At 32.9% G+C, this 25,542-nt stretch overlaps 2 protein-coding genes across 4 annotated transcripts in view; both read right to left on the bottom strand.

The window, feature by feature from the left end:
- Positions 1-17,809: 17,809 nt before the first annotated feature.
- LOC149210047 (putative LRR receptor-like serine/threonine-protein kinase At1g67720) overlaps positions 17,810-25,542 on the bottom strand; it is a 117,568-nt gene continuing 109,835 nt past the window's right edge. The window contains exon 15 of one of the 3 annotated variants that reach the window (XM_089396583.1): positions 17,810-18,238. In XM_089396583.1, the coding sequence (XP_089252709.1) occupies positions 17,906-18,238 (333 nt within the window). In that variant the 3' untranslated portion in view covers positions 17,810-17,905. The remainder of the gene's footprint in view (positions 18,239-25,542) is intronic. The other 2 variants (XM_089396582.1, XM_089396584.1) reach the window with 2 other exon arrangements.
- LOC149210048 (putative LRR receptor-like serine/threonine-protein kinase At1g67720) lies at positions 20,614-23,695 on the bottom strand. The gene is made up of 6 exons (XM_089396586.1): positions 23,468-23,695; positions 22,790-23,324; positions 22,072-22,532; positions 21,856-21,982; positions 21,696-21,767; positions 20,614-20,885 (listed from the first exon to the last, which is right to left on the bottom strand). The coding sequence occupies exons 1-6, from the start codon at positions 23,559-23,561 to the stop codon at positions 20,813-20,815; spliced, it is 1,362 nt and encodes a 453-aa protein (XP_089252712.1). The 5' UTR covers positions 23,562-23,695; the 3' UTR covers positions 20,614-20,812.

The raw sequence follows: 25,542 nt of genomic DNA, 5'->3' as shown, positions 1-25,542 counted from the left end.
TAATGACTTCTTAACAAGGATATATCTACTTTAATATCTTTTTTTCCACTAAACTTAGTTCAAAAATGACTTTTTACGTAGTATAAAAACTTTTCCTTATTGAAACACAGATATTATACACTCATTCTCTTCATGCTTGGTGTGTATACATTCCAAACTTTTGAAAAAATAATAAATCCACATTAATTGTATGCTCATGAGTGCAAGTTACTAGGTTGTTACACTACACAACCCTAATTTCTATTCCCAATGAACTTAGACAGCTTATGAGAGTATAAATAAGGTTTATGTGATGGAGAAGGTGGAATTGACCATTTTTGTACCTTTATTTTGGAGCATTATATTGAAAATTTAACCTTGGATTTTATGGTTCCCTTCTACACAAACCTTTGTTTATAAAGTTGACTCTCTTACTCAAATTTGATATGTAATCCCTTATTGGTTTTCCTTTTCACATATAATGAGGATTTGTAATTAGAGTTGAAGTCTATAAGTGGTCTAGGTTAGGAGGAACACAACCTTTGTTGATGAAGGCATTCGAATTATATCAAGTATTGCCCACACACACTAACACATGTGCACACACACACACACACATGAAGTGATCTCTTCTCTCCCAAAAGAAACTATGTTGTAATTCATTTAATTATTAATTACATGATTTAGAAGAGAAATTAATTACTTGATATTAATTAATATTAGTTAGTTACAAGTATTCTTATTTTAATATCATTAATAATTTATATTGTAAATGGTTTGAGAAATGTCATGTGATGGTTTGGTGCATATCTCTATAGAAGTTTGGAGCATGCAAGACCTTATCTATACAATTACAAAATCCAACCAAGGGACCAACTAATTGGTGAAAGGTGTTCTTCCCTGTCCATTATTTATATCTTTGGGATAATAACTTAATCTTAAAAGTTGAGTAATGAGTATTCTTATTTTCTTTGTCATTAACTTGACCCTAATAAACTAGCGATCATTCTCTATCAACCACCCCAGACTTTCCCAAGAAAAAGTTTCTTTGTATTTTGTGTGTGTGTGTGTGTGTGTGTGTGTTTTCGGTGTGGGTATGGGTTATTTTATGTTTGATTTGTTTGTTTTATATATATATATATATATATATATATATATATATATATATATATATATATAGATATATATATATGCTAACTTTCATTTTAATGTTGTTTGTTAGTTCTTCAATGTATCTATGTGAATGAGAAGCACCATTAATGACACACTTAGCCATCCATAGTAACACTACAAGAGGTGCTACTATTACATAACAATGCATTACATGACTTTAAAAAAGAAAAAAATGGGATGGTGGTGTGTTTCTCTAGAAAAGTATCAACACCTACTGTGTTATACCCTAATTATCCCATGTCCATCAATATGCACTTCTCATTCACTTAGTGTAGTTATCAAAGATGTGTGATACACATTATCATATGGGAGTATTGCAATAAGTGCTCCCATACATTTGTTAATGTACCAAAGAGCATAGTAAATTTATGCACATTTCATGTATGACTATTTGATGCACTTCAATTGATAGTGAGTTTTGTTAATTGATGTGACCTGTGTACATGCTTAGAGTTAGCATCGTTTGAATTTCAAGGTGACACTATTAAGATGTTTTTAAAAGAAAAAGAAATAAAATAGAAATGTAGACTAATTTTAAATGTTTAGCTAGTGAAAACAACTATCAATATATGTTGGGACCCTATAATACTAGTGACTACCCCATTACTATTGTAGTTATACCCCTTATTTATATTGTTGTGCCCCTATTACCCGCATGTTGTTATTTCTGTGCCCCATAGAATCCCTATATTGTTATTTTTGTGGCTTTATATTATTATTGTTAGGTCGGCTGGATTATATTGTGACTCCTTAGACTCATATATATAGAAAGGAGGTTTTGTCATTTGTATCATCCAAGAATTGTTCATTTATGTAATGTAAAGGAGGTTTCCCCCTTGAAGAGGCTAAATTCTAAGGCGTTGATCTATCTTTTCTATCTTTTCTTGAGCCGGTTTCATAACATTTGGTATCAGAGCTTTGGATTCTAGGGTTTCGCTGCTCCAAACAGGTCATCATGGCATTTTCACTATAACATTTTTTCTGTGACGTTTCAAAAGTCGCTAAAAAAACCCATTTGAGGAGAAATCGTGCTGAACCTTGGGTCCAAATTTCAGAGCTTTTCGCGTGACATTTGCGGAGATATGATCTGAGGAAGTTGGTCTTTTTGCAGACTCCTGAATTACATTCAAAACAGGTGACCGGGGGAAAATCATCATAACTTTCTCTCTGGGGATCGGATTGAAATTTTGTAAGAAGGTACAGAAAGAGGATGGACTGTAGTTTCCTGTATGTGTGTTTCGGATCCAAAGGTTGAAAGAGTGACTTGTGGCACGTCGTACAAGTTATCTCTACTGAACTAGTCTAAAAGCAAGTCACTGTGGGAGATTTCACATAACTCTTCATTGGAGAATCCAATTTGGGTCAAAATTGTGCCATTGGAAAGAGGACGTAGAAGGCTACTACAGATCGCAATTTCAAAACTAGATGATTCGAAATTACAGAGATATATCAGATTCAATATCAGGCTTCTATAAAGTGAAAACACGTGTGTAGTTTTTTTAAATTTTTGTGTAAGCTTGGTTTAACGGAATTAAAAGGGCATAATAAAGCATTATTATCGGTAACTGATGCCCCGAGGAAATAAAATGCAAACACCTAGTAAGGAACCTGAAAGCTCTAGCATGACTCATGAAGAAGAGGGAGAAATGCTACATGATATATCAAAATTACAAGAACAACTGCAACAAATGTCACGCTCACAAAAGCTAACAGAAGCTAAGATAAATGGCGTGGAATCTAAGATAAAGGGCATGGAAGCTAAGATGGATGATTTGAATATAGATTTGAAGAGAGACATGATAGATTTGAAGATAGATTTGAAGACAAACATGGCAGATTTGGAGACAGATCTGACAAATTTTCTACAATAAATACTTACTAATGGTGAAAAGGTTGTAAAGGAAACTCATGATGTGAAAAAAAGTAATGTTAATCATGATTCCATAGACTCTAATGTTGTATCGAAGACCCACCATATTCCAAAAATCGATATGAGGAAGTTTGATGGCAAGGATCCCGCCACATGGATATTACAGATGGAGCAGTTCTTCAATCTCAATAATGTGCAAAACACACAAAAGGTACGTATGGAAACTGTATATTTGGAACCAAATAAGTTTGTATGGTATTAATGGCTTTGCTCTCGTAAACAATTTATCACTTGGGCAATTTTTACGGAAGAATTGATAGCACATTATGAAGATACAAAAAGCAACACTTTTTTTAGCCAATTGATAAGTCTCAAACAAAAGGGTTCAGTAATGGAGCACATTGAGGAGTTCCAAAAATTGAACATAAGGGTAAAAGATATTCCAGAGGAGCATAGGATTGATGTGTTCATAGGGTCTTTAAAGGACAATATCCAACATGATGTTCGCCTTTGGGAACCTGATTCATTAGAGAAGGCATTCATGTTAGCAAGAAAAATGGAAAGAAAAATTATGGCAACCAGGAAGCATACCACTCACAACTATAAAAACGGAAGTGTTGTTGCCCCTAGTCTTCAACAACCTATAAGGTTGACACCACAACAATTTGAAGAAAAAAGAGCAAAAGGGCTTTGTTACAGTTGTGATAACAAATACACTAAAGGTCATAAGTGTGCTAAGAAGAAATTATTCTACATAAATTGTGAAGAGGAAGAATAAAAGGAGCAAGAAAGGTCAAAAGAAGAAGATATACTCCAGGAACAAAACCTAGATGAAGAACACATAAATCCGACCATATGTTGTAATGCATTGGCAGGAATTACCACTCCTCAAACCATCAAGATAGAAGGACAAATCAAGAAGAAAAAAGTAATAGTGTTGATTGATTCAGGAAGCACCCACAATTTTATTAATTGTAGGGTAGCAAAAGAATTGAATTGCTTCCTATATCCAGCACCAGAGTGTCAAGTGATGATTGCAAATGGAGGAACAATAAATTTCTCTGGAAGGTGCCATAATATCAAGCTATCCATGGGAGAATATGTATTGACTAGCCCAATGCTTTCCATTCCAATGGGGGGTGCTGATGTTGTACTAGGAGTCCAATGGCTACAATCCTTGGGTACAATAGCTTTTAATTTTCAAGAACTTTTCATCAAATTTTCTACGAAAGGAAAGGAAGTTGAATTAAGGGGTATTGCAGGGAAACCAGGAAAGATAATCAGCTCTAATGGTATGACAAAGCTTCTAAAAAAGGAGCAAAGAGGTGTAATTGCACAATTATGTTCGCTAGATGTTTCCACATCGGAATCATCTATTTCTCCAGATCTCCAAAAAGTCCTGGACAATCATTCCAAGGTATTTGAGACTCCCAAAGGTCTCCCACCTATGCGTGATCATGATCATGCTATTCATTTGATTCCAGGAAGTGTTCCTCCAAACATCAGGCCGTACAGATATCCCTATGTCAAAAAAAGTGAAATTGAACGTATGGTTGCAGAAATGCTAGAGGCTGGTATAATTCAACCAAGTCAAAGTTCTTTCTCTGCTCCAGTAGTATTGGTGCACAAGAAGGATGGATCATGGCGCATGTGTTCTGGATTATAGGGAGCTCAACAAGCTCACTATTAAAGATAAGTTCCCCATTCCTGTCATTGATGAATTACTGGATGAATTGCATGGATCAATTTACTTCACCAAGTTGGATCTTCGTTCGGGATATCATCAAATCAGAATGAAGATTGAAAACATTCCGAAAACGACATTTAGAACTCATGAGGGTCATTATGAATTTTTGGTCATGCCTTTTGGCCTTACCAATGCACCTTCAACATTTCAAGGTTTGATGAATTCAATTTTCAAACCATTCCTTAGAAAATTTGTGTTAGTATTTTTTGATGATATACTAATCTACAGCAAGTCTTGGAAGGATCATTTGAACATGTTGACAGGGTGCTACAACTATTGGAGGAGAAACAATTATATGCAAAAAGATCCAAATGTTTCTTTGGAGTCCAGGAGGTGGAATATTTGGGTCATTTTGTATCTCATGAAGGAGTTAAGGTAGACCCTAGCAAAATTAAAGCCATTAAGGAATGGAAAATCCCCACATCCATAAAGCATCTGCGAGGATTTCTTGGGTTGACAGGGTATTATCGCAAGTTTGTTAAGAATTATGGGAGAATAGCAGCACCTCTAACAACATTATTGAAGAAAGATACATTTTCATGGACTCCAGAAGCAACAAAGGCCTTTGAACATCTTAAGGAGACAATGTGCCAAGCACCGGTCTTAGCTACATCGGACTTCACAAAAACCTTTATTGTGGAATGTGATGCTTCAGGAAATGGAATTGGTGTTGTTCTAATGCAAGATGAAAGACCCATTGCTTTTGAAAGTCGTCCAATCAAGGGAAAGTTTTTAAGAAAAGCTATTTATGAGAAGGAAATGTTGGCAATACTCCATGCACTTAAGAAATGGCGACCCTACCTAATGGGAAGACACTTCAAGGTAAAAACGGATCATGATAGCCTTAAATACTTTTTAGAACAAAGATTATCCTCTGAAGAGCAACAAAAGTGGGTCACAAAGATGTTGGGTTATGACTTTGAAATCATCTACAAAAAAGGGAAGCAAAATGTGGTGGTAGATGCACTCTCAAGAAAGGATGAGGATGTGGAAGCATTGTTGTGCACCATTTCTATTATCCAACCAGATTGGATAAACGAAGCAAGGGAGGAATGGAAGAATGATAAAGAAGTGTGGGCACTTATTCGAAAGCTACAACAAGATTCCAGTACGTCTGATACATTTAGCTGGAAAAATGATTCATTATGGTACAAAGATTGCTTATACCTCTGTAAGAATTCTCAGCTAAAATAAAAGATTATTATGGAATTGCACACTTATCGCTTAGGAGGGCATTGAGGATTTTTAAAAACTTACCACAGGGTTAAGAAGGAATTTTTTTGAGATGGCCTTAAATCAGATATTCAAAAGTTTGTGGCAGAATGTTTGGTTTGCCAATAAAATAAAGTTGAAACAATTAAGACACCGGGTCTATTACAACCTTTATCCATTCCAAGCCAATGTTGGGAGGAGGTTTCAATGGATTTTATCATAGGTTTACCCATGTCTGAGGGAAAGAGTGTCATCATGGTGGTAGTTGACAGACTTACCAAGTATGCACACCTTTGTGCATTATCACATCCATTTAAAGCCAGTACAGTTTCTACTGCATTTATGGAAACAATTCAAAAGCTACATGGAAACCCAAAGATTATTGTAAGTGACAAAGATCCCATTTTCACTGGAAATTTTTTAACAGAATTATTTTCTTGTCTTGGTACTCAGTTAGCTCATAGCTCATATTATCATCCTCAATCTGATGGGAAAACTGAGATAGTAAACACATGTTTGGAAGGATATCTTCGTTGTTTTGTATCTGATAAATAGACACAATGGGTCAAATGGTTGCCTCTGGCTGAATGGTGGTATAACACTTCCTTCCATACAACAATAAAAATGACCCCATTTATGGCACTTTATGGGTATCAACCACCATCCATCACATCATATTTAAGAGAAAATTCTAAGGTTCAGGTAGTGGAAAATCACATCGAACATCAACAACAAGTCCTCCAACTCTTAAAGGATAACCTCGTGTTGGCACAAAATGGAATGAAACAACAAGCATATCAACATCGCAGTGAAAGAAGTTTTGATGTAGGCGATTGGGTATTCCTACCGCTACAACCATATAAGCAAATGTCCCTAAAGCAAGCTAAGAAGGATAGTAAATTATCACCAAAGTATTATGGTCCGTACAAGGTGTTGCAAAAGATTGGTACTATGGCATACAAATTGGAGCTTCCTGCAGCTTCTCGATTGCACCCAGTTTTCCATGTTTCATGTTTAAAGAAGGTTATAGGCGACAAGCTCCCAATTCAAACAATATTGCCAGAACTTGACGAGGAAGGAAAAATTATATTGGAACCGGAAGCAGTCACAGAAACAAGAACTCAACAGCTACGAAATCGATCAATTTCAAAGTATCTTATCAAGTGGACGAACTTATCCGCTGAAGATTCCACATGGGAGGATGAGAATTTTTTGTAGAACTATCCAGAACTACTCAAACATTGAGGACAACAGTTTTTTGAAGGAGAGGGACATGTTGGGTCCCTATAATACTAGTGATTACCCCATTACTATTGTAGTTATACCCCTTATTTATATTGTTGTGCCCCTATTACCCCCATGTTGTTATTTCTGTGCCCCATAGAATCCCTCTATTGTTATTTTTGTGGCTTTATATTATTATTGTTAGGTCGGCTGGATTATATTGTGACTCCTTAGACTCCTATATATAGAAAGGAGGTTTTGTCATTTGTATCATCCAATAATTGTTCATTTATGTAATGTAAAGGAGGTTTCCCCCTCGAAGAGGCTAAATTCTAAGGCGTTGATCTATCTTTTCTATCTTTTCTTGAGCCGGTTTCATAATAATATATGGTATCTATGTAGATGAAAACTATAGATTTATATGTTTGCCAAAATTCTAAAAATAAATCAAATATATTATGGAATAGAAGGAATAATTAAATATAACAATTCAATAACACAAGATAAAGAAGTGCTTATACTAGAATATAAAGCATTGGTGCTTGTATGTGTGTGGTGCATTATATACAATTTAAAATGAAAAATTCAATGTGATATATCTTTTTAAACCCTACCATGGTTCCCCATGTATTATATTGAAGGTACAATAAATATTATTTTATAAAATAACTTAACCTACCGTAGTGCACATAGGAGGGTAATACATGGCTATGATGGTATCATTCATATATAACATTGGTCAAATTTTTTGAAACCTTTACAATATACCATAGAACAATCTACATTAATATAATTCTATTTAACACATTGAAAATAATTTATTTAAAAAAATTGTTGATATTAACATCAATAAGCACTAACAAAAATATATTTAGTAAAACTTTTACCTAAATTTATTTATTTAAAATATAATATAAATAAACTAATTTTATTAAAACATTTTAAAATTAATATTTAATATTTTTTTAATAAATTATCTATTAAATTTGAAACAAAACATTATTTAAATCTAAATTGAAATTGTTGTAAACTTACATTTTAATAATAATTACGTTTTCACAATTATCAAATTTACCTTAAGGTTAGCTAAAGTATTTGATTTCAATTTTGTTAAAATTGGTGAAAAGTGCATATGTAAATAAATGACAGATACACAAAATGCTTTAGATAATTGTTATTATTATAATATACGGAATCGAATATACATGAGATTGGATTGTATTTTTTTTTTCTCTGTAAAGACTGATCTATTATATTAAAAAAAAGAAAAAATATGTACAGAGAGGTTTAAACCTCTGAGGGTGCCATGGCCATCCCTCTATCAAAAAAGCTTTGCAGATATTGCTGTTCTCTTGGATTACAAAAAGCTTGTTCAAAATATTGACCCCTGAACACAACTCAGTCGACCCAAAGACTAGACCGGACATTACTGACTACTACTTGATACCAGAAGTTCAAAAAGGAGTTCCAAATTAATCTCCCAGCTTCTGAAGGTGTTGGAAGGTGCATAGCCCACTGAGAGTTCGCCACAAGCACAAGAAACCCAAAAATTGAATCATTGTTCGGAAACTGAGGGTACCAGAGAAAAGGCCTACTTTGACTTACCAATCCCATTGTCATTTGCTGTATCCGGGGCTCGCTCCCAAGTTATCATAACGTTATCTTCAACATCCATTAAATTGCCACCCGGAGGGGCGACAGGATACAAAACACTGTCATACTTATCTGCTGGTTCACAGGCAATGACCTGCTCCTGAGGAGAGTCCCATTGACCGCCTGCTTCGTCTTGACCGACCTCTTCGTGCATCTCCGCCGAGACTTTGAGAGTTTCTTCCTCCAAACTGCTCTGGGAGGCACTGGCTTTCTGAGGTGGTAACTGATCCTCTGATTCTTCATCTGAGCTGGCCGACTCATCTTCCTCCTCCGAGAAGATGACCGTAACTATAGCAGAAATGAGCGGCTTGTGGAGCCTGCTTTTGAATTTGAATCTTGCTGTGTGCAGCGAACTGTTTAAAGAAGGACCAGATTCTTCTGAGGGAGGGCTAGAAGGCGCGGCTATGGCTAACGGGGATATACTGCGAGGAGCATGGCTTCCCCTTTCCCCCTGCCCTCCTCGGGATCCCAAGTGGCTCCCTCTCCTAGGAATACCACGACGACGGGGTGCCATGGAAGGATAAGTTAGCAAATTACAAGCACTATGAGGCTGAGGGTGAGGGATTAGCCAATCACAGGTCGAACAAATTCTAAGAGAAGACCCAACTGATACTTGGATGACCTTGACTCTGAGGACACCAGTGAAAGACCAGACAAACAGAAAATGGCTCGCCACGGAGAGAACCCAGTTCCCAACCCAAGCTCCTGCTACAGAGGTGAAGACTGACCTGAATTTTACAGAAAATATGCCTAAGACTGACCTGAGATGGCTTAAACTGAAAGCAGAAACTGTCTTGAAACACCCAGCCCCAACACAATTATACCTCAGGCTGAGCAGCAGGGAGTTGTTAAGCTTCCACGGCAGCTTCCCCTGAGACTCGGACTCCCAAATATAGCCTCTGCGTGCCGAGAGAAGATGCCCCTCGACATTTCCAGAACCAGCCAGAACAATAAAGACCCACAGAATTAGCGCCATACCGATATACTCCATCAGCGTACTCTGAAAGCGTGCCGGCCTTAATGAACCATAAATGCCCACCTTATGCCGCCTGCTCCAGCCTATCTCCTCGCCAGCTTCCATCTGCTCATGCAATGGCATTAACTTCTCATGTTGACACCCGCATCCGGGTGAGATTGGATTGTATTAAAGTTCATTATTATTTTAAATTATTAGTTGTAAATATAATTATATAGATAAATTAATTAAGAAGTAATAATTTAAAGGTTTAGGAAATAGATTTTGTATTTTTCCCCACTTAAATAAAATAATAATTAGTTAATAGAGTAGCCAAGCGTTTTGTTTTTTAATATTATTTTATAAGAGGTGCTTCCAATGACACTTCAACGTTATCCTTAAAGGGTTTTTGAGTTAATGAATATCTAAATTTAGTTTTTCCTTTGATTTATTATTATACACGTTTGAAAAATCTCACTACATAATTTCATAGCAAAAATTAACAATTTTTTCCCAGATTCAATTTTTATCAAAAATTACAACTCTTTACACCATTCAAAGCGATATCAAGTTCCTGCATGAATGAGAAAACAATATAGGGCATGGTTCTGGTAATATTTCTAAGTATTTAACAATGTAAATTGCTTCTGGACCTCAAAACCAGAGATGGGGAGAAACCAAGGAGTGAGCAATGGTGCCATACGCTGAGCTCATATGCGCAGCACTGCAATTTCGAGTTTCAACACCCATACTTTCAAAGACACCATGAGGTTGAGCGTTTAATGTGTATTGCAATCTTTGGAGCTTGTGACTCAGCTCCATGGCCTCTGATCTCAACAGGGAATTCTCTTCTCTTATATGAGCATAATGCGCTGAAGTAATGTTGAGTTTCTTCAATATCTCCCCATTCTCTGCTCTCAAATGATCCACCTCAGCCCTCAGCTGGTCCACAAGATGTTGTTTCCGGAGCCTAGACCTCCTTGCAGACTCTCTGTTAGACAACATCCTTCTCTGCTTCCTCTCCTCTCTAACTTGCTGCTCCTCTGTTTTGTCAGAGGCTGAGTGGCCCCAAATGTGTGACATGGCCTCCCCATTGCGCCGAGGAGAATTTAGTGAATACTTTGTTGGGTACCCGTCGTTCACCGACACAGGCACTGATCTCTTAGTGGGCACTTCAAATATAGATCTAGGAGTATTCAGATTGGCAGAAAATGGCATATTTCCATATTTGGTACGCCCCATATCATATATTTCTCTACTAAATTGTGCTGGACTGATTGGGATTACCGAGTTGTTGTAAAGGTCCATTTCATTTGAATTACAGTCTATGCCCGCGAAATGACAGTAATGTAAGGGAGCATTTATGGAGCTATAGAGGTGGAAATAGCTCTTGCCTGGAATGACTATGATGTGCTTGAAATAAAGTGTAGAATCTGTGTCTCAAGTTGTAGTCAATCGGTTAAATAATTAAATTGTATAAGCAGTAGTGGTCAAGTCAAATAGTTGAAAAATTAAATTTTATCAACAGTACTAGTAGTGGTCAAGTCAATCAATTAAGCAATTAAACTTTATAAGTGACAGTCGTTAAGTCAATCAGTTGAACAATTAAAGTTGTTTAGATGTGCAGTTTATGAGATATAATGTTGGATGAAAAAATCTTTCCTTATGTGTGAGACCTCCTTTCATAAACTAGGGTCCAAAAGTTGGAATTTGAAAAAACGGATAAGTTGACCTGTTTTGATTGTATAATTTTGGAATATTGTAATTTTCTTTTAATTATCAAAACCTGAAATATTCTTGAAATATGCAATAATGTTATAGGATGCGCACCATAGAATTCGAAAACATTAATCAAGTTGCAAAATCAAAAATGCAGAGTAGTCATTGAGTTACATGATAGAAAATTCCCCTCGTTCTCAAAAATGAAAAACTCGGCAGACTCTAAAGATGCACAATCAATATGAACATTGTCCAAACCATGGAACATATCCCCATAATGCGATCGATTTAGAATATTATTAAATCTAATTTTATTTCAAATGGAAAACCATTTTTAATAATTATCTCCCAAATAAAAGGTTTAATGAAAAAAATTAAATGTCAAACAACAAATAACTTAGAAAATGGTATGGCATTTAATTATAATGTATTGAATGTATAGTAATGATATATTAAAACTTGCGAGTAATGTGAAATGAATTATCGATTTTGTGTATTTAGATAGGTGTATATACATGTAGCGTTGGTAATATAGTAAGAGTTTTTCTATTTTAATAATATTTTAAGTTCTCAAAATTACACTAAATTGACACCCAATCACTGAGTTTTGATTCCTACACCACAAAGTGTCTTAATAAAACAATCTATCATCATTTGCTCTACACCCCATGGACTTATTTTAATATGATTTTGATAAATTAAAATATAAGAATAATTTATTCATTTAATATACACTTATTAAAATGGATATGATATTTAAAATATATAAAATATCACGTAAATAGAAAATATACAATATCAATATATCATTTTTAAAAATAGAGATAAGGTAGACTGTGTCAAAATTGTAAATATAATTTCAAATATATTTTTAGAGCTTCCTATAATATATATAGATATATATATATATATATATATATATATATATATATATATATGGAGAGAGAGAGAATTTGTCCAAGGTCTTGGGTGGACATTCTACCCATCCTGAGGGACCATGCAAAGCATGTTGATTAGAAAATAGAGAAACTACTTTAATCATGAGGAAAGGTGAGACAAAAAGAATGTTAGATTAACTATTCAAAGCTTAATGTTGAAGCAATTAACTATAAAGATAGATAATTTTGATTAAGAAATTGGAAAAATTAAATTATTATGAATCATGTCGAAAAATAATAAATTAGTTTAATCAATTAGTAATATTAATCAATTAATAACTTATAATAAATTAGTTTAATTAATTAATAAAATAATTTAAAAATAAGTTAGATTAACTAATTAATAAAATAAATAAAAAAAATATTAAAAAAGAATGATAAAAAAATACTTTTTACTAATAATTATTAATTTTATTAGAGAGGGGGAACAAAGTTATTAATTCAATGGAGAAAGGAGGGAACAAGGGACAATTAAACCAAAATTAGGAATTAGAAATAATTGTTCTCATAGAAAGGATGATGAAAAGAAATTTCAAAAAGAAAAATAAATTTTAAAAGAATTGAAAAAAAAGGTTCATGAACCCAAAAATATATAAATGGTCAAATTCAATTATGCAATAAGATATTAGGGAGATTGTCTAGAATGTTTTTTTTTAAGAAAAAAAGATAAAATAAATAAATAAGAAAAATGAGAAAAAGGAAAGAAATGAAGAAAAAAAATTGAAAAACATCAAGTTCATAAAAAAGAGAGGCCAATGTTTTTTGGTAGATCAAAGTATATAAGCTATTTAGATTTATAAGAATGCTCAACATATTTTGAAAACTACTAGTATTATAAGCTATATGCTCCTTCAGACATGCTTAAAAGTACCTACCAATTTGGTCTACATAAAATTCTATACATGAATACCAGATTTTATAAAATCTAAGGCCCAATAAGGATCTTATTGATCTTTGGAATATTTGAATAATTTCTTTAAAGCCGTGTAGTGTTTGATTCTCCTATTTACCTATTATTTCTTTCTTCTAGTCCCCAATGATGAGTGAAACGTTCACCATAAACTTAGGATGTTTAATCTCTTCATAACATCATTATCTCGAGGTAACTACTACTAGTTTTAATGTTCTTCCTAGCTAACATTTTAGAGATGTGATCACTGGCTCCTTTTATATAGGGGAGAGAAACAAGAGTTAGAGGGGGAAGGATAGACTTTTTCTTTCTTTCTAAAAGCGTCATATTTCATAAATAAAGCATAGTTTTAGCACAAAAGAATATCCACCTCATATTGATTGAGACTAATGAATGAAAAACAATAAATGAAATTTATAGGAGAAATGAATCTATTTATGCAAAACCTATTGCAAGTGATACTACAACCAAGGAAAATATTCTAGATTCACGTATATATTATAATTTTCAATCCAACCTATTATTATTTTTGTTGCTATTATTATTTCACAATATTTATTTATGTAGAGAAATATGAACTCAACACTCATAGAAATTGAATTCGGTAGATAGAAAAACAACATTTCTTCCAACTACCCAAAGAAAACAAAACACACATACACATAGAATAATTGAAAGATATATGTAGAACATGGCATTTGTTTGGTCTTCATATAACTAAGATCAATTGAAAAGTAAAATATTTTACATATTTATTGTATAATTACCCATATGGACATGTTCAAAATTATGTATCATAATAATTTAAAATATTATAAATTTAAAGTATATTAAAAAGAGTTTGCTAAAAAGTTGTTTGATTTTAAGAAAGAGCCAATGGGAAAGAGCACCTTTCCCAAAGTAATTTACACTATTTATCACCAACTAAGAAACAAAAGCCTTGACTTAAAATGAAATAACACCACGCAGAAAAAACTAAAATCTATAATAAGCCTAGACTTAAAATGAAATAACACCACGCAAAAAAAACTAAAATCTGTAATAGAGAAACTCTTCAACAAAGATACATAGAAAATTTACATGAAGGAAGAAAATGAATATCCTTCTTAAATCAGTGAACATAGGTATACCCTCTCTACTCACAAATTATATAAAAAAAATTCTAAAGGTTATTTATAACAACAATGGAAAGTAATGAAAAAGTGAAAGCTGTAATTAATAATTTCATTATGGATATTTTCTTAAATCAGTAAACATAGGTATACCCTCTCTACTCACAAATTATATAAAAAAAATTCTAAAGGCTATTTATAACAACAATGGAAAGTAATGAAAATGTGAAAGCTGTAATTAATAATTTCATTATGGATATTTTGTGTAAAGATAATGGAAACCTTATCCAAAAATATAAAAGTATGTTTAAAAATGTAATGGAAACCTTAGACTTAAAATGAAATAACACCACGCAAAAAAAACTAAAATCTGTAATAGAGAAACTCTTCAACAAAGATACATAGAAAATTTACATGAAGGAAGAAAATGAATATCCTTCTTAAATCAGTGAACATAGGTATACCCTCTCTACTCACAAATTATATAAAAAAAATTCTAAAGTTATTTATAATAACAATGGAAAGTAATGAAAAAGTGAAAGCTGTAATTAATAATTTCATTATGGATATTTTCTTAAATCAGTGAACATAGGTATACCCTCTCTACTCACAAATTATATAAAAAAAATTCTAAAGGCTATTTATAACAACAATGGAAAGTAATGAAAAAGTGAAAGCTCTAATTAATAATTTCATTATGGATTTTTGTGTAAAGATAATGGAAACCTTATCCAAAAATATAAAAGTATGTTTAAAAATGTAATGGAAACCTTATCCAAAAATATAAAAGTATGTTTAAAAATGTAATGGAAACCTTATCCAAAAATATAAAAGTATGTTTAAAAATGTAATGGAAACCTTATCCAAAAATATAAAAGCATGTTTAAAAATGTAGTATTGCAACATGTTAAGAAAGAATTTTATATAATGTACAAAATACAATGAAATTAGGGGTAAAGTTATGAAAATGTTTACATAACTATTTTAATATAAACAAGAGTTATGTGGTGGTAATGTTACTGTTTTTTCCTTTTGCACATTGGCAATGTTCTTGCTTTTTTCACATTGATATCACGTGGCTTTTTGTTTATTGTGCAAGAACATATATATATGAATTTATACAAATAGGTAGATGAAGATTTACTAGTTAATTATCTATTTATTAATTTATAATATCAATTTGTAAATTACATAATAACACATATATTAATTAATGAAACACATTAATTTAAAATATGATTTTGAAATACTAATTGCTTTATAAATATTTTAAGATGTTTAATATATTCCATGTTTACATACATATAAATTAGTATTCTAAATTTTTTATTATAACAATTTTGGTTTATTAGTTTTCTTATTATTCAATAAAATATACTATTTCATTTATTTTTAGAGAATATTTTGTAAGATTTATAAAATATAAAATTACCATCATGTGACTTTTTGTTTATTGTGCATAAATATATAGATATAGATATATAAAAAGATTTATGACTTAAATTTCTATTTATTAATTTATAAAATCAACTTGTAAACTAGATAATAATGTATATATGAATTAATAAAACATAATAATTTAATTTATGATTTTGGAATATTAATTGTTTTATAAGTCTTTTAAGATGTTTAATATATTTCAAATTTACATACATATACATATAGATTAGTATTTTAAATTTTTTACTATAATTATATTGGCTTATTAGTTTTCTTATTATCGGATACAATATATTATTTTGTTTTTAAAGAATATTGTGTAAGATTTATAAAATAAAAAATTATAAATTTTATAATTTTGATTTTTTTTTTTCTACATTTGATATAATTTTTTTTCAATGTTTTTTAGATATGATAGATGTGAGACTGATATATTAATTCTATGATTGGTATCTTTATTTAAAATTAATGTATAAAAAGTGTTTTTTTTTTGCATGATATATGTTTTTATAGTATTTTGATAGAATGATTTGTTTTTTAGAAAGCTTTTAAAATGTTTTAATTCTTTTTATTTTAATAAGATTTAAAATGAATATGACTTTAGTTAAATAAGACTGAGTATGTTTAAAATATGACAATAAAATACAAATCTCGTGCATCATGTAGATACATAGATTACATCTTCTCTTATATGGATGTTCACAAAAATATTTGGCTCAATGGCTATGAATTTTTATAATGACACCTGTTTTATAATATTTTGATAAAATTATTATTCTTCCACAAAAACCTTGAAATCTATTACACTTTTCCTGTTCTAGTAAAATTTAAAGTTAATATAATTCCCATTATTACGTAAGATTGTTAAATACCCTCAAAATAAAAATAGAAAACGCAATTCCTATACATTATTCATCATATAAATACATAAATTACATCTTTGTTTGTATAGATATTTTAAAGATATTTACTTTTCTAAAACAATTTATAATATTATTTTTGTTACTTTTGAAACTCTCAAAAAAAGAAGGATCCAATAATTTAGTATTATTAAAATATATATAATCCATCAAACAAACATTATACATTTAAAATTATAAAATAAATTAGATATTAATTTTATTAAAATTTCAAACATTTATTTGATTATTCTTTAAATATGAATATTTTAATATTTTAAATAATTAAAATAATATTTTATTTAAAACTTTTTGTCGTCATTGAAAGATTTAAAACGTGTGTTCCAACAAACCTTACTGATATAGTAATAGAATTTGTTCGAACACCTCCCCACCTACGCTAAAAAAAAAAATTCGAGATGTAATTAAATTCGTTCCATAAACCTCTTCCTAACTATGAATGTTCCACGTGCCTTTGTCGGAAATCTGTGTCTCAAGCTGTATCAATCGTTTTTTTTTAAGTGAAGAAATCTTGTCTAGAGTAGTTTTTAGGTATAAGGTTAAGGTTCTGTCTGGGACTGGACTCAAAATTTATAAGGAATTAAACTTTTCTATCTAATCACTATGCCATGTCTAGAGTAGTTTTTAAGTATATATAATTTAGTTTAGAATTGGACCACAAAATCTCGGTTTAGAATTGGACCACAAAATCTATAAAGGACCAAATTTCCTTATCCAACTATGAGACCCCTACTCAATCAATTTTATTTTAAATTGTATAAATAGCAATGTTCAGGCCAATCCGTCAAACAATTAAATTTTATAAGCGTTAGTGGTCATGTCAATCAGTTAAACAACTAAAGTTCCTTGGAATTTAAAAACAAGGATAAGTTCTTGATTTGTGTGGATGGGAGATAAAAAAAATTAACTGTCAAATTCTTGAAATATGCAATAATATTATAACATAGGCCTAATCAAGTTGCAAATTCAAAACTGCAAAGTAGTCATTGAGTTACATGATAGAAGAGTCCCCTGGATTTGACATTCAATCCACATCCACATCCACATCCACTTTTACTTCTTCGCGAACTGATCTTCTTCTGCTTTTGAAATGTTGAAGGTGCTATCGGTCCACTCCATTCCCTTGCCTTTACTCGAATCCCCCTCTTCGATGCGAATCTCCTCTGAAATGGAAGCCTTATTCTCAATTTTCAGAGCCTTCTTCAGCTCTTCCACTACGTCACTCATGCTCGGCCTGGAAGACGGTTCAGCCTCAACACATCTCATCGCGACTTTGGCCACACGAGTGATGGATTTCATGTTGTAACCTTCACTACCCAACCTCTGGTCTATAATTTCTGTTGTAATACACGCATTTTTATCCATATCCAATAGATACGGTGTCACCTGTAAATATTCAAAAAAAATCATTGAAAACTTGTCGTGCAAAATATTTCTATTTAAACGTTGGATGATTCGTGAGAAGATTTCTTACCCAGTGTACATCTTTTTCTATGGCTTTTCTACCGCATATGATCTCTAACAAAACCACTCCAAAACTATACACATCACTCTTCTCTGTCAACTTTTTAGTGTAGGAATACCTGTCAAAGTATTCCCCTCATCAACTTACTTTTAATAAAACTTGAGATTGGCTGTTCTCTTGAAGAACATAATTGAAAGCACGGCAGAAAAACTACATATACTCAAAGTAACGAATTGAATTCATTAACATAAAGAATATTAAAGAATATTGCATAGAGAATAAGTTCAGTTATTTGGGTTAGGATGTACTCTGGATCTAGGTATGCGGGCGTTCCTTTCACTAGAGTGGTAACATGAGTGGCCTTCTCATCAGTCGTCATCCTTGAAATACCAAAATCGGCTAATTTTCCATTCATATTGCTGTCTATAAGTATGTTGGCGGTTTTGATGTCCCTGTGAATTATCTTAGGAATGCAGCCGGTATGCAGATATTCCAAACCTTGACATACAAATATGATGTTAATTAGATGATATATTTATATATATATTCTAATTTTTAAAAAATGATCTTTTTCACAATTATTTTTCTCATTAATTTTGATTTTTTAATCAATTTTTTTTGGTTTAAACTTAAATTTAAACCGTTTAAATAAACTATTCAATATATATAAGTAATTCACTTTTAAAAACATTTATTTATCTATAAAATACTAACAGTCAAGTTGTGCTCAGCTTACACTAAAGTTCTGTAAAACAGTTTTAATCACTATAAATAGTTTCTCCCCTTAATAATACTGATAATTTATATTATCTACTATTATTTTACTCTTATACTTACCATGAGCTGCATCCAAAGCTATTTTGAGTCTTATTTTCCAATTTAGTTCTGAATTTCCTGCATTCACACCCGTGAAGAGAACAAAAGGTGTGAAGAGAATAAAAATCAAATGCAGGTAGGTTACTTTGGCTATTCTATCCACGCAAACAAAAAGATCATCAAGCCATATAATTTACCATAAAGCTTGTCCATTAGCGACCCTCCTGACATGTACTCGTAGATAAGCATAACTTGGCCCGATTGGTTACAATATCCCAGCAAAGATACCAAGTTTCTATGATTGATTTTAGAAAGAAGATCAACCTGTTCATGGCATACATATAATTTATAGTCATGCAGTCAAGTATAAATTGTATGAATTTTTAAATATAAAATTTGAGTCTTTTCTTATGGTCACAGAGTAAAGTTAACAATTGGAATGCTTGGATTTACACTCTACATCAACTCAAGTATAAAATTTAACTAAAAATCCAACTTTTTTTTTCACATTTGGCTAACAATTTTGATGAATCAATACACTTCCAAACAGAACACAGCAAAACCTGTAAATTGAGCTTATATTTTACCTCATTCAAGAACTCTTCAACTCCTTGGCTGGACGAAGAGGAAAGCACTTTTACAGCAATATATTTCCCTTCGGGCAACTCACCATAGAACACCGGTCCAAATCCCCCTCGTCCGATCTCTCTTCTGAAGTTGTTTGTTGCAGCAAACATTTCATCTGAAGTGAAAGCGCGGGGCTTTGATGGATTTGGCACAATAATCATTGACGACTCTGCAATCTCTTCATATAGCTTAAACTTAATATTTTACTATGGCAAAACTCGTTTGTTATATAAATGAAAATTTGGAATTTTTACACACAAAATTTAAAAGTCGTATTTATACCAATTCTGTTATGAAATAAAATCATAATCATTTCTCATCTATAAGATACATTTCCATTATATAGCATAATAATCTTCTAATATTGACCTTGGTACAAGAAAGGCTTCGTTTCTGTTTTCACCAATCTGTTGTTGTTTGTAACCCCTGCTTCCTTTCGCCTCAGTTTGAAATACACAACAATACCTGCTATCAACGCTAGAGTGACAATTCCACTGAGTGTTGTTACAAGGACCACCTTCGACATATTATTTTTTGATTTCTTTGGAGTACATTCCCTCTTATCCATAGGTAGGTAGCGGTTTCCAGAATAACTGAAACATAATAAAGAGAGATTTTTAATGAACGTAATGCAGAAAGATGATGAGAATTTGAACTATTCATGATTACTATGTGGCATTTCTATTTAATCATGATCCGGAAAATATCTAGAAAGGGAATTTGTGCGGAAATATAATACCTGAATTTCAACGAACAATCGAGCAAAAGATTGGCAGGAATTGCACCGCTGAAATCATTGTTGTCTATATTCCTGTAATAAAAAATAAAGAACATTTCATTAGAAATATTATAAACTGATTTTATTTAACATTGAACAAGAAATGGGAGTGAGACTTGCAACTCTTTAAGATTTTTCAGTTCAGATAGCCACTCTGGAACACTACCGCTCAGGTTGTTGTTTTGGAGATATCTGCATAGCAATTAATGCAAAATTTTCTGTCAAATTTAAGAAATGGGTACTGCAAAATGAATATAATAAATTGAGAAAAAACTTACAGCCTCTCCAACATGGTTAAATTGGATAAATCTGGCAAAGTTCCAATTATATCATTATTGTCCAGTGACCTGTTGATTTCAACATCAACATTGAATATGTTTAAGGCTTGATATAATATATAATATTCAAAGACAAAGCATTTCAATTTTGTTCTTCCTTTGTAAATTGTTGGAAATAATAATTACTCCAGCATGGAATGCAGTTCAGATTTAGAGTCTCAGTTTAGCTGAGTTAGTGTGAGTTAAGTCGAGTTTAATATTAGCCATTTGAGTTTACCTTATATTTGGAAAGGTTGAATTTAGTAAGTGACTGTATGTCAAGTTATTTTAACCGAGTCTTTAGTATGAAAAGGTTTAAATACCATTCCCCTGTTCATTGTAATGATCAAAAAGTTTTGTGTAATCAATTGAAGAGCGGTAACACTTATGGTTTGTGTGTGTTAATTATTGTGTTTTTTCTCTCTGTCTTTGCAACAAATTGGTATACAACAGTTCCTATGGTTTGTGTGTGTTAATTATTGTGTTTCTCCTCTTTGATATGCAGCAGTTCCTCTAACTTGTGTGTGTTAATTATTGTATTTCTCCTCTCTATTTTTCTAACAAATTGGTATCGGAAGAGATCTAAAAAACCAAATAAACAAAAAGAAAAAAAAAATTCTAATATAAAAATATACATTTCTTTTTACCGAACTTCATTAAAAATTACATATTACCAAATTAATAATCTCCTGAAAACTTCATTCTATGGACATTCCATAACCAACCAAAGTGAAGCAACAAGCATTGATGCTATAATCTAGATTGGGTTTTGTTGTACATATCTTTTCAGGATTTTTCACACAGGGTTACACATAAAAGAACAGTCAAAATTCTGCTTACAGATTAACTAAGGCGGCCAATTGTCCAATACTGCTAGGCATCGATCCTGCAAGATTCCTGCCTGACAAATTGCTGGCAACAAGAAGATTATGGTGAGCTCATACAATTTTAACGAAAATTTTGGTGAGTTTTATGATTTCAAATGGAAGAGTGAGCTTACATTTCGGAAATTCTTATAGGCGAAGAACTGTTATCACAGACAATACCCTTCCACGGGAACAAATAGCAAGGATCGGAAATCCAATCTTTGATGTCAAAATTTATTTTGATAGAGTGAAGAGCGTCAACTGCAATTAAAGAAGTACTGGGTTAGGAATTGAATGAAGAGACATATAATTTGGTAATTTCAGTACGAGAAGTTTAGTAAGCCACTTACTATCCTGAGAATACGTTGCCTCATCCGTGTCATATAGCCAATGATACTCAAAGGCGTTTAGTATTGGACCAAGGGTAGATTTAGGGGCCTTCACGATGTTAAAGGAATGTATTTGATAGGGGACGAATGTTAGCTCAAGGGTGGAATAATTAGGCGCGAGAGTAATGATTTCTGTCCGTGTTTCACCATTAATCTCCACGTAAAAAGATCTCGATTCAGAGGTATTGACCTTCTTGATCTCTGCAAAATACAACAGCAGTAATGGTCTGGTACCGTAACGGGAAGATGTAATATTGATGTCCCTGCTGTTTCCAAGCCACGCTGTTTGCATGACAGCAGTGGGAGGAAGGTCTTTGGTATTGTGCGTTAAAATGGCCTCTTGCGAAATTACAACATCTGACGTAGTTGTAGCATCTAAATATTTATTGGTCCAGATGCGGTCGAATTTGTCTTGAGGATATCTGCGTAATTAACCAGAAAAAGAAACTATTCAGCTCAATACTCGACAAAAGCAGGCGTAGGATTAATGTATCTATCTATCAGCATATTCAATACTTGACATAAGCAGTATTGATAAAAATTGAATTTTTTGACATAGTGCCAGTCTCAAGGCGTAGGATCAATCTATCTATCTATCAGCATATTCTATATAAGGCGTTGTTTAGGTTCTGGCACACATCTTTAGGTTTAGGAGATTGTAAATGTATAAATTTCATACCTAATAGGAGATTCTCCACCGACATCATATGTGCCTGGCCACGACATTGTTCCTGGCTTAACTTCTCCATACATGCCATCTTGGAAGGTTCTCAATTCAATGGCAGAAATAAATGGATCATCAGACTCCAAGGTCCTGATCAAGCAAACGCAGAGCATAGTGCCAGAACTAACAAATATTCTTTCATAATAATCTGCATCTACATCCCGGGTTGTTATCTGTACCACAGCCAACAAACCGGGCGTCTCAATAGAGAAAGAAAAGCTTGGCAATTCTGTGAATCCATCGTAATTTCCAACAGCAAACCATAATCGGAGGAGGTACGGCACATTAGGGGACACAGGCAGCTGATAGCAAGACTTGTTGAGGGGTTTTGGGAATAAACGCAGGTGGTGCAAGTAAGAACCGTAGGCTCCCTGAGAGGCGTTCCCTATGTCGGCTGTCTCGCCGACGTCTATGTAAGGAGCATCAGTGACCCATGTTATATTATCTTCAGTGTAATTCGTTCTCCCTCCGCAACTAATACTCAGAAATCCTGCCACACCACCAGTAACTTAGGAAATCACTTAGCAAATCAAAACATAATGTCTGCAACAAGATATCAAGTGAGGATCTAAAGCGCAGAAAAACCGTATCTAAAGCGCAGAAAATACACTCATTAGCTGTTGGATCACATACCTGGTTGAGCGCTAATGACAGGCATTAAACATAAGAGCACGCCCACTGGCGCCATATTCCAGCAACCTCTTTTGTCATGGTGAATTTTACCCATTGTTCCACAATTTTTTTATACAGTGCTCCGGCGTTCCTCGTGGAAATTAGAAGCAGCCGCTGATCCTGAAACGATTTTGGTGTTATTTACGAAGCGTTGCGTATTGTAAATCGTGTGCAATATTAAAAGTTTATTTCACTCGCTAGCAGACACACCGGGGCGGAGAGGCAGATGAATATTACATTCACTTTAGCAAGGTCAGCAGAAAATAATTGCAATGACTTTGATTTAAATACAATATTTTACAATGATATCGATGATCAAGAATTGTGAATTTTTAAGGAGGTGGTTTTTGTTGGAAATATTAATGTCAATCACGGCTTTAAACACACTAACAAAAACGTTTGCCGAGTTAACTATCGCACCATTGCCATTTTGTTAGCAGGGAAAGGACTAAGTCAGAGCAGAAGTGCAAAAGTAGAAGGCTTACTATTCCGTAACGTAACACAGCAAAGAGTTTAAGGCACTTGAATTTTGGTTTTGGTAAATAGGTCTAAGTAAGCATTCACTTAGCGGCCACTGTTGCCTACACTCCACAACACCTGCAAGATCGGAAAACCAATTACCATGTAAAATGGCCCATTTTGGGTATTAATTATAGAGAGGGTGAAAGTGTGTGAGGTAGTGATGAGAAAATCGTGGAGGAAATATTGGTGGGCGCGTGAAAACCAGTGTTACACACAATTACTCCGCAACCCCAATGAAGCTTAAATCTCAGTAAGTCTTTTGTGTCCTACTTGGAGTATCAGTGTCCAATTTATTAGGCAAATGTATTTTCCTATGTTTTATAATATAATACAAAGTATGTTATGTTGGGATGTGGTTCTAAACCTTCATGAGTACATCTACCGCCGTGAAGCTTAAATCTCAATAAGTCTTTTATGTTTTACTTGGAGTAGCAGTGTCCAATTTATCATGAGAATGTATTTTCCTATGTTTTATAATATAATACAAAGTATGTTATGTTGGGATGTGGTTCTAGACCTTCATGAGTAGATCTACCACAAATGGTATTAGAACTTTAAACTCTGTTAGTGTAAGCAGGGAGAAAGTTTTTTTTTCACACCTAGAAATGGCAACATCAAGCACAAGCCTCATTAATGGCAAAAATTATAATTATTGGGCTATTACAATGAAGGCCCTGCTTTCGTCTCAAGACATTTGGGATTTGCTGGAGAATGGTTTTCAAAACCAGCAAATGCAACAGCGTACAATGCCTTGTCTCAAGCAGAAAGGTATTTGTTGAGGGGAAATAGGAAGAAGGATGCAAAAGCTCTCTTCTACATTTTTCAAGCAGTTCATGAAAGTATTTTCCCAAGGGTTGCAGCAGCAACGAAGTCCAAGAAGGCATGTGACACCCTCAGCATACAATGCCTTGTCTCAAGCAGAAAGGTATTTGTTGAGGGGAAATAGGAAGAAGGATGCAAAAGCTCTCTTCTACATTTTTCAAGCAGTTCATGAAAGTATTTTCCCAAGGGTTGCAGCAGCAACGAAGTCCAAGAAGGCATGTGACACCCTCGAGACAACCTACCAAGGCATGGCAAAAGTCAAAACAACAAAGCTGCAAATGTTGAGAAGATAATTTGAAACACTTTGTATGAAAGAGTCTCAGACTCGTTTTTTACACATGTAATTGGGTTTGTTACTCAAATCTAATAGCAGAAGTGTCCTCAGACACGTAATTTTATTAATCAGAAAAAAAAAATTACATAATTGATTTGCAAGAGTTTACACCCGAACAACCAAACACTCTTGCAATGAGCTATTTATAAGCTCCATGCCCTAACTACCTCTAATTATGGATCACTTATTAAATAACAAGTGTCCATTTACATTAAATGCTATTCAAACCAACTAGCTAACTAATCTCCTAAAATAGAGCCTAAGATACGACACATTTGGAGAGTCATATCTTGTTACAACAATATACTAATTTCTAATTGTCTCCATTAATTAATCATTCTAGAATAATAATTATTAA

The sequence above is a fragment of the Pinus tabuliformis genome, chromosome 1_2 (assembly GCF_031772625.1).
Source record: "Pinus tabuliformis cultivar Carrire ecotype Pingquan chromosome 1_2, CPIR1, whole genome shotgun sequence".
NCBI classification, from domain to species: Eukaryota; Viridiplantae; Streptophyta; class Pinopsida; order Pinales; family Pinaceae; genus Pinus; species Pinus tabuliformis.
Note: the sequence above shows the minus strand (reverse complement) of the source record. Positions and strands in the feature narration are given on the sequence as shown.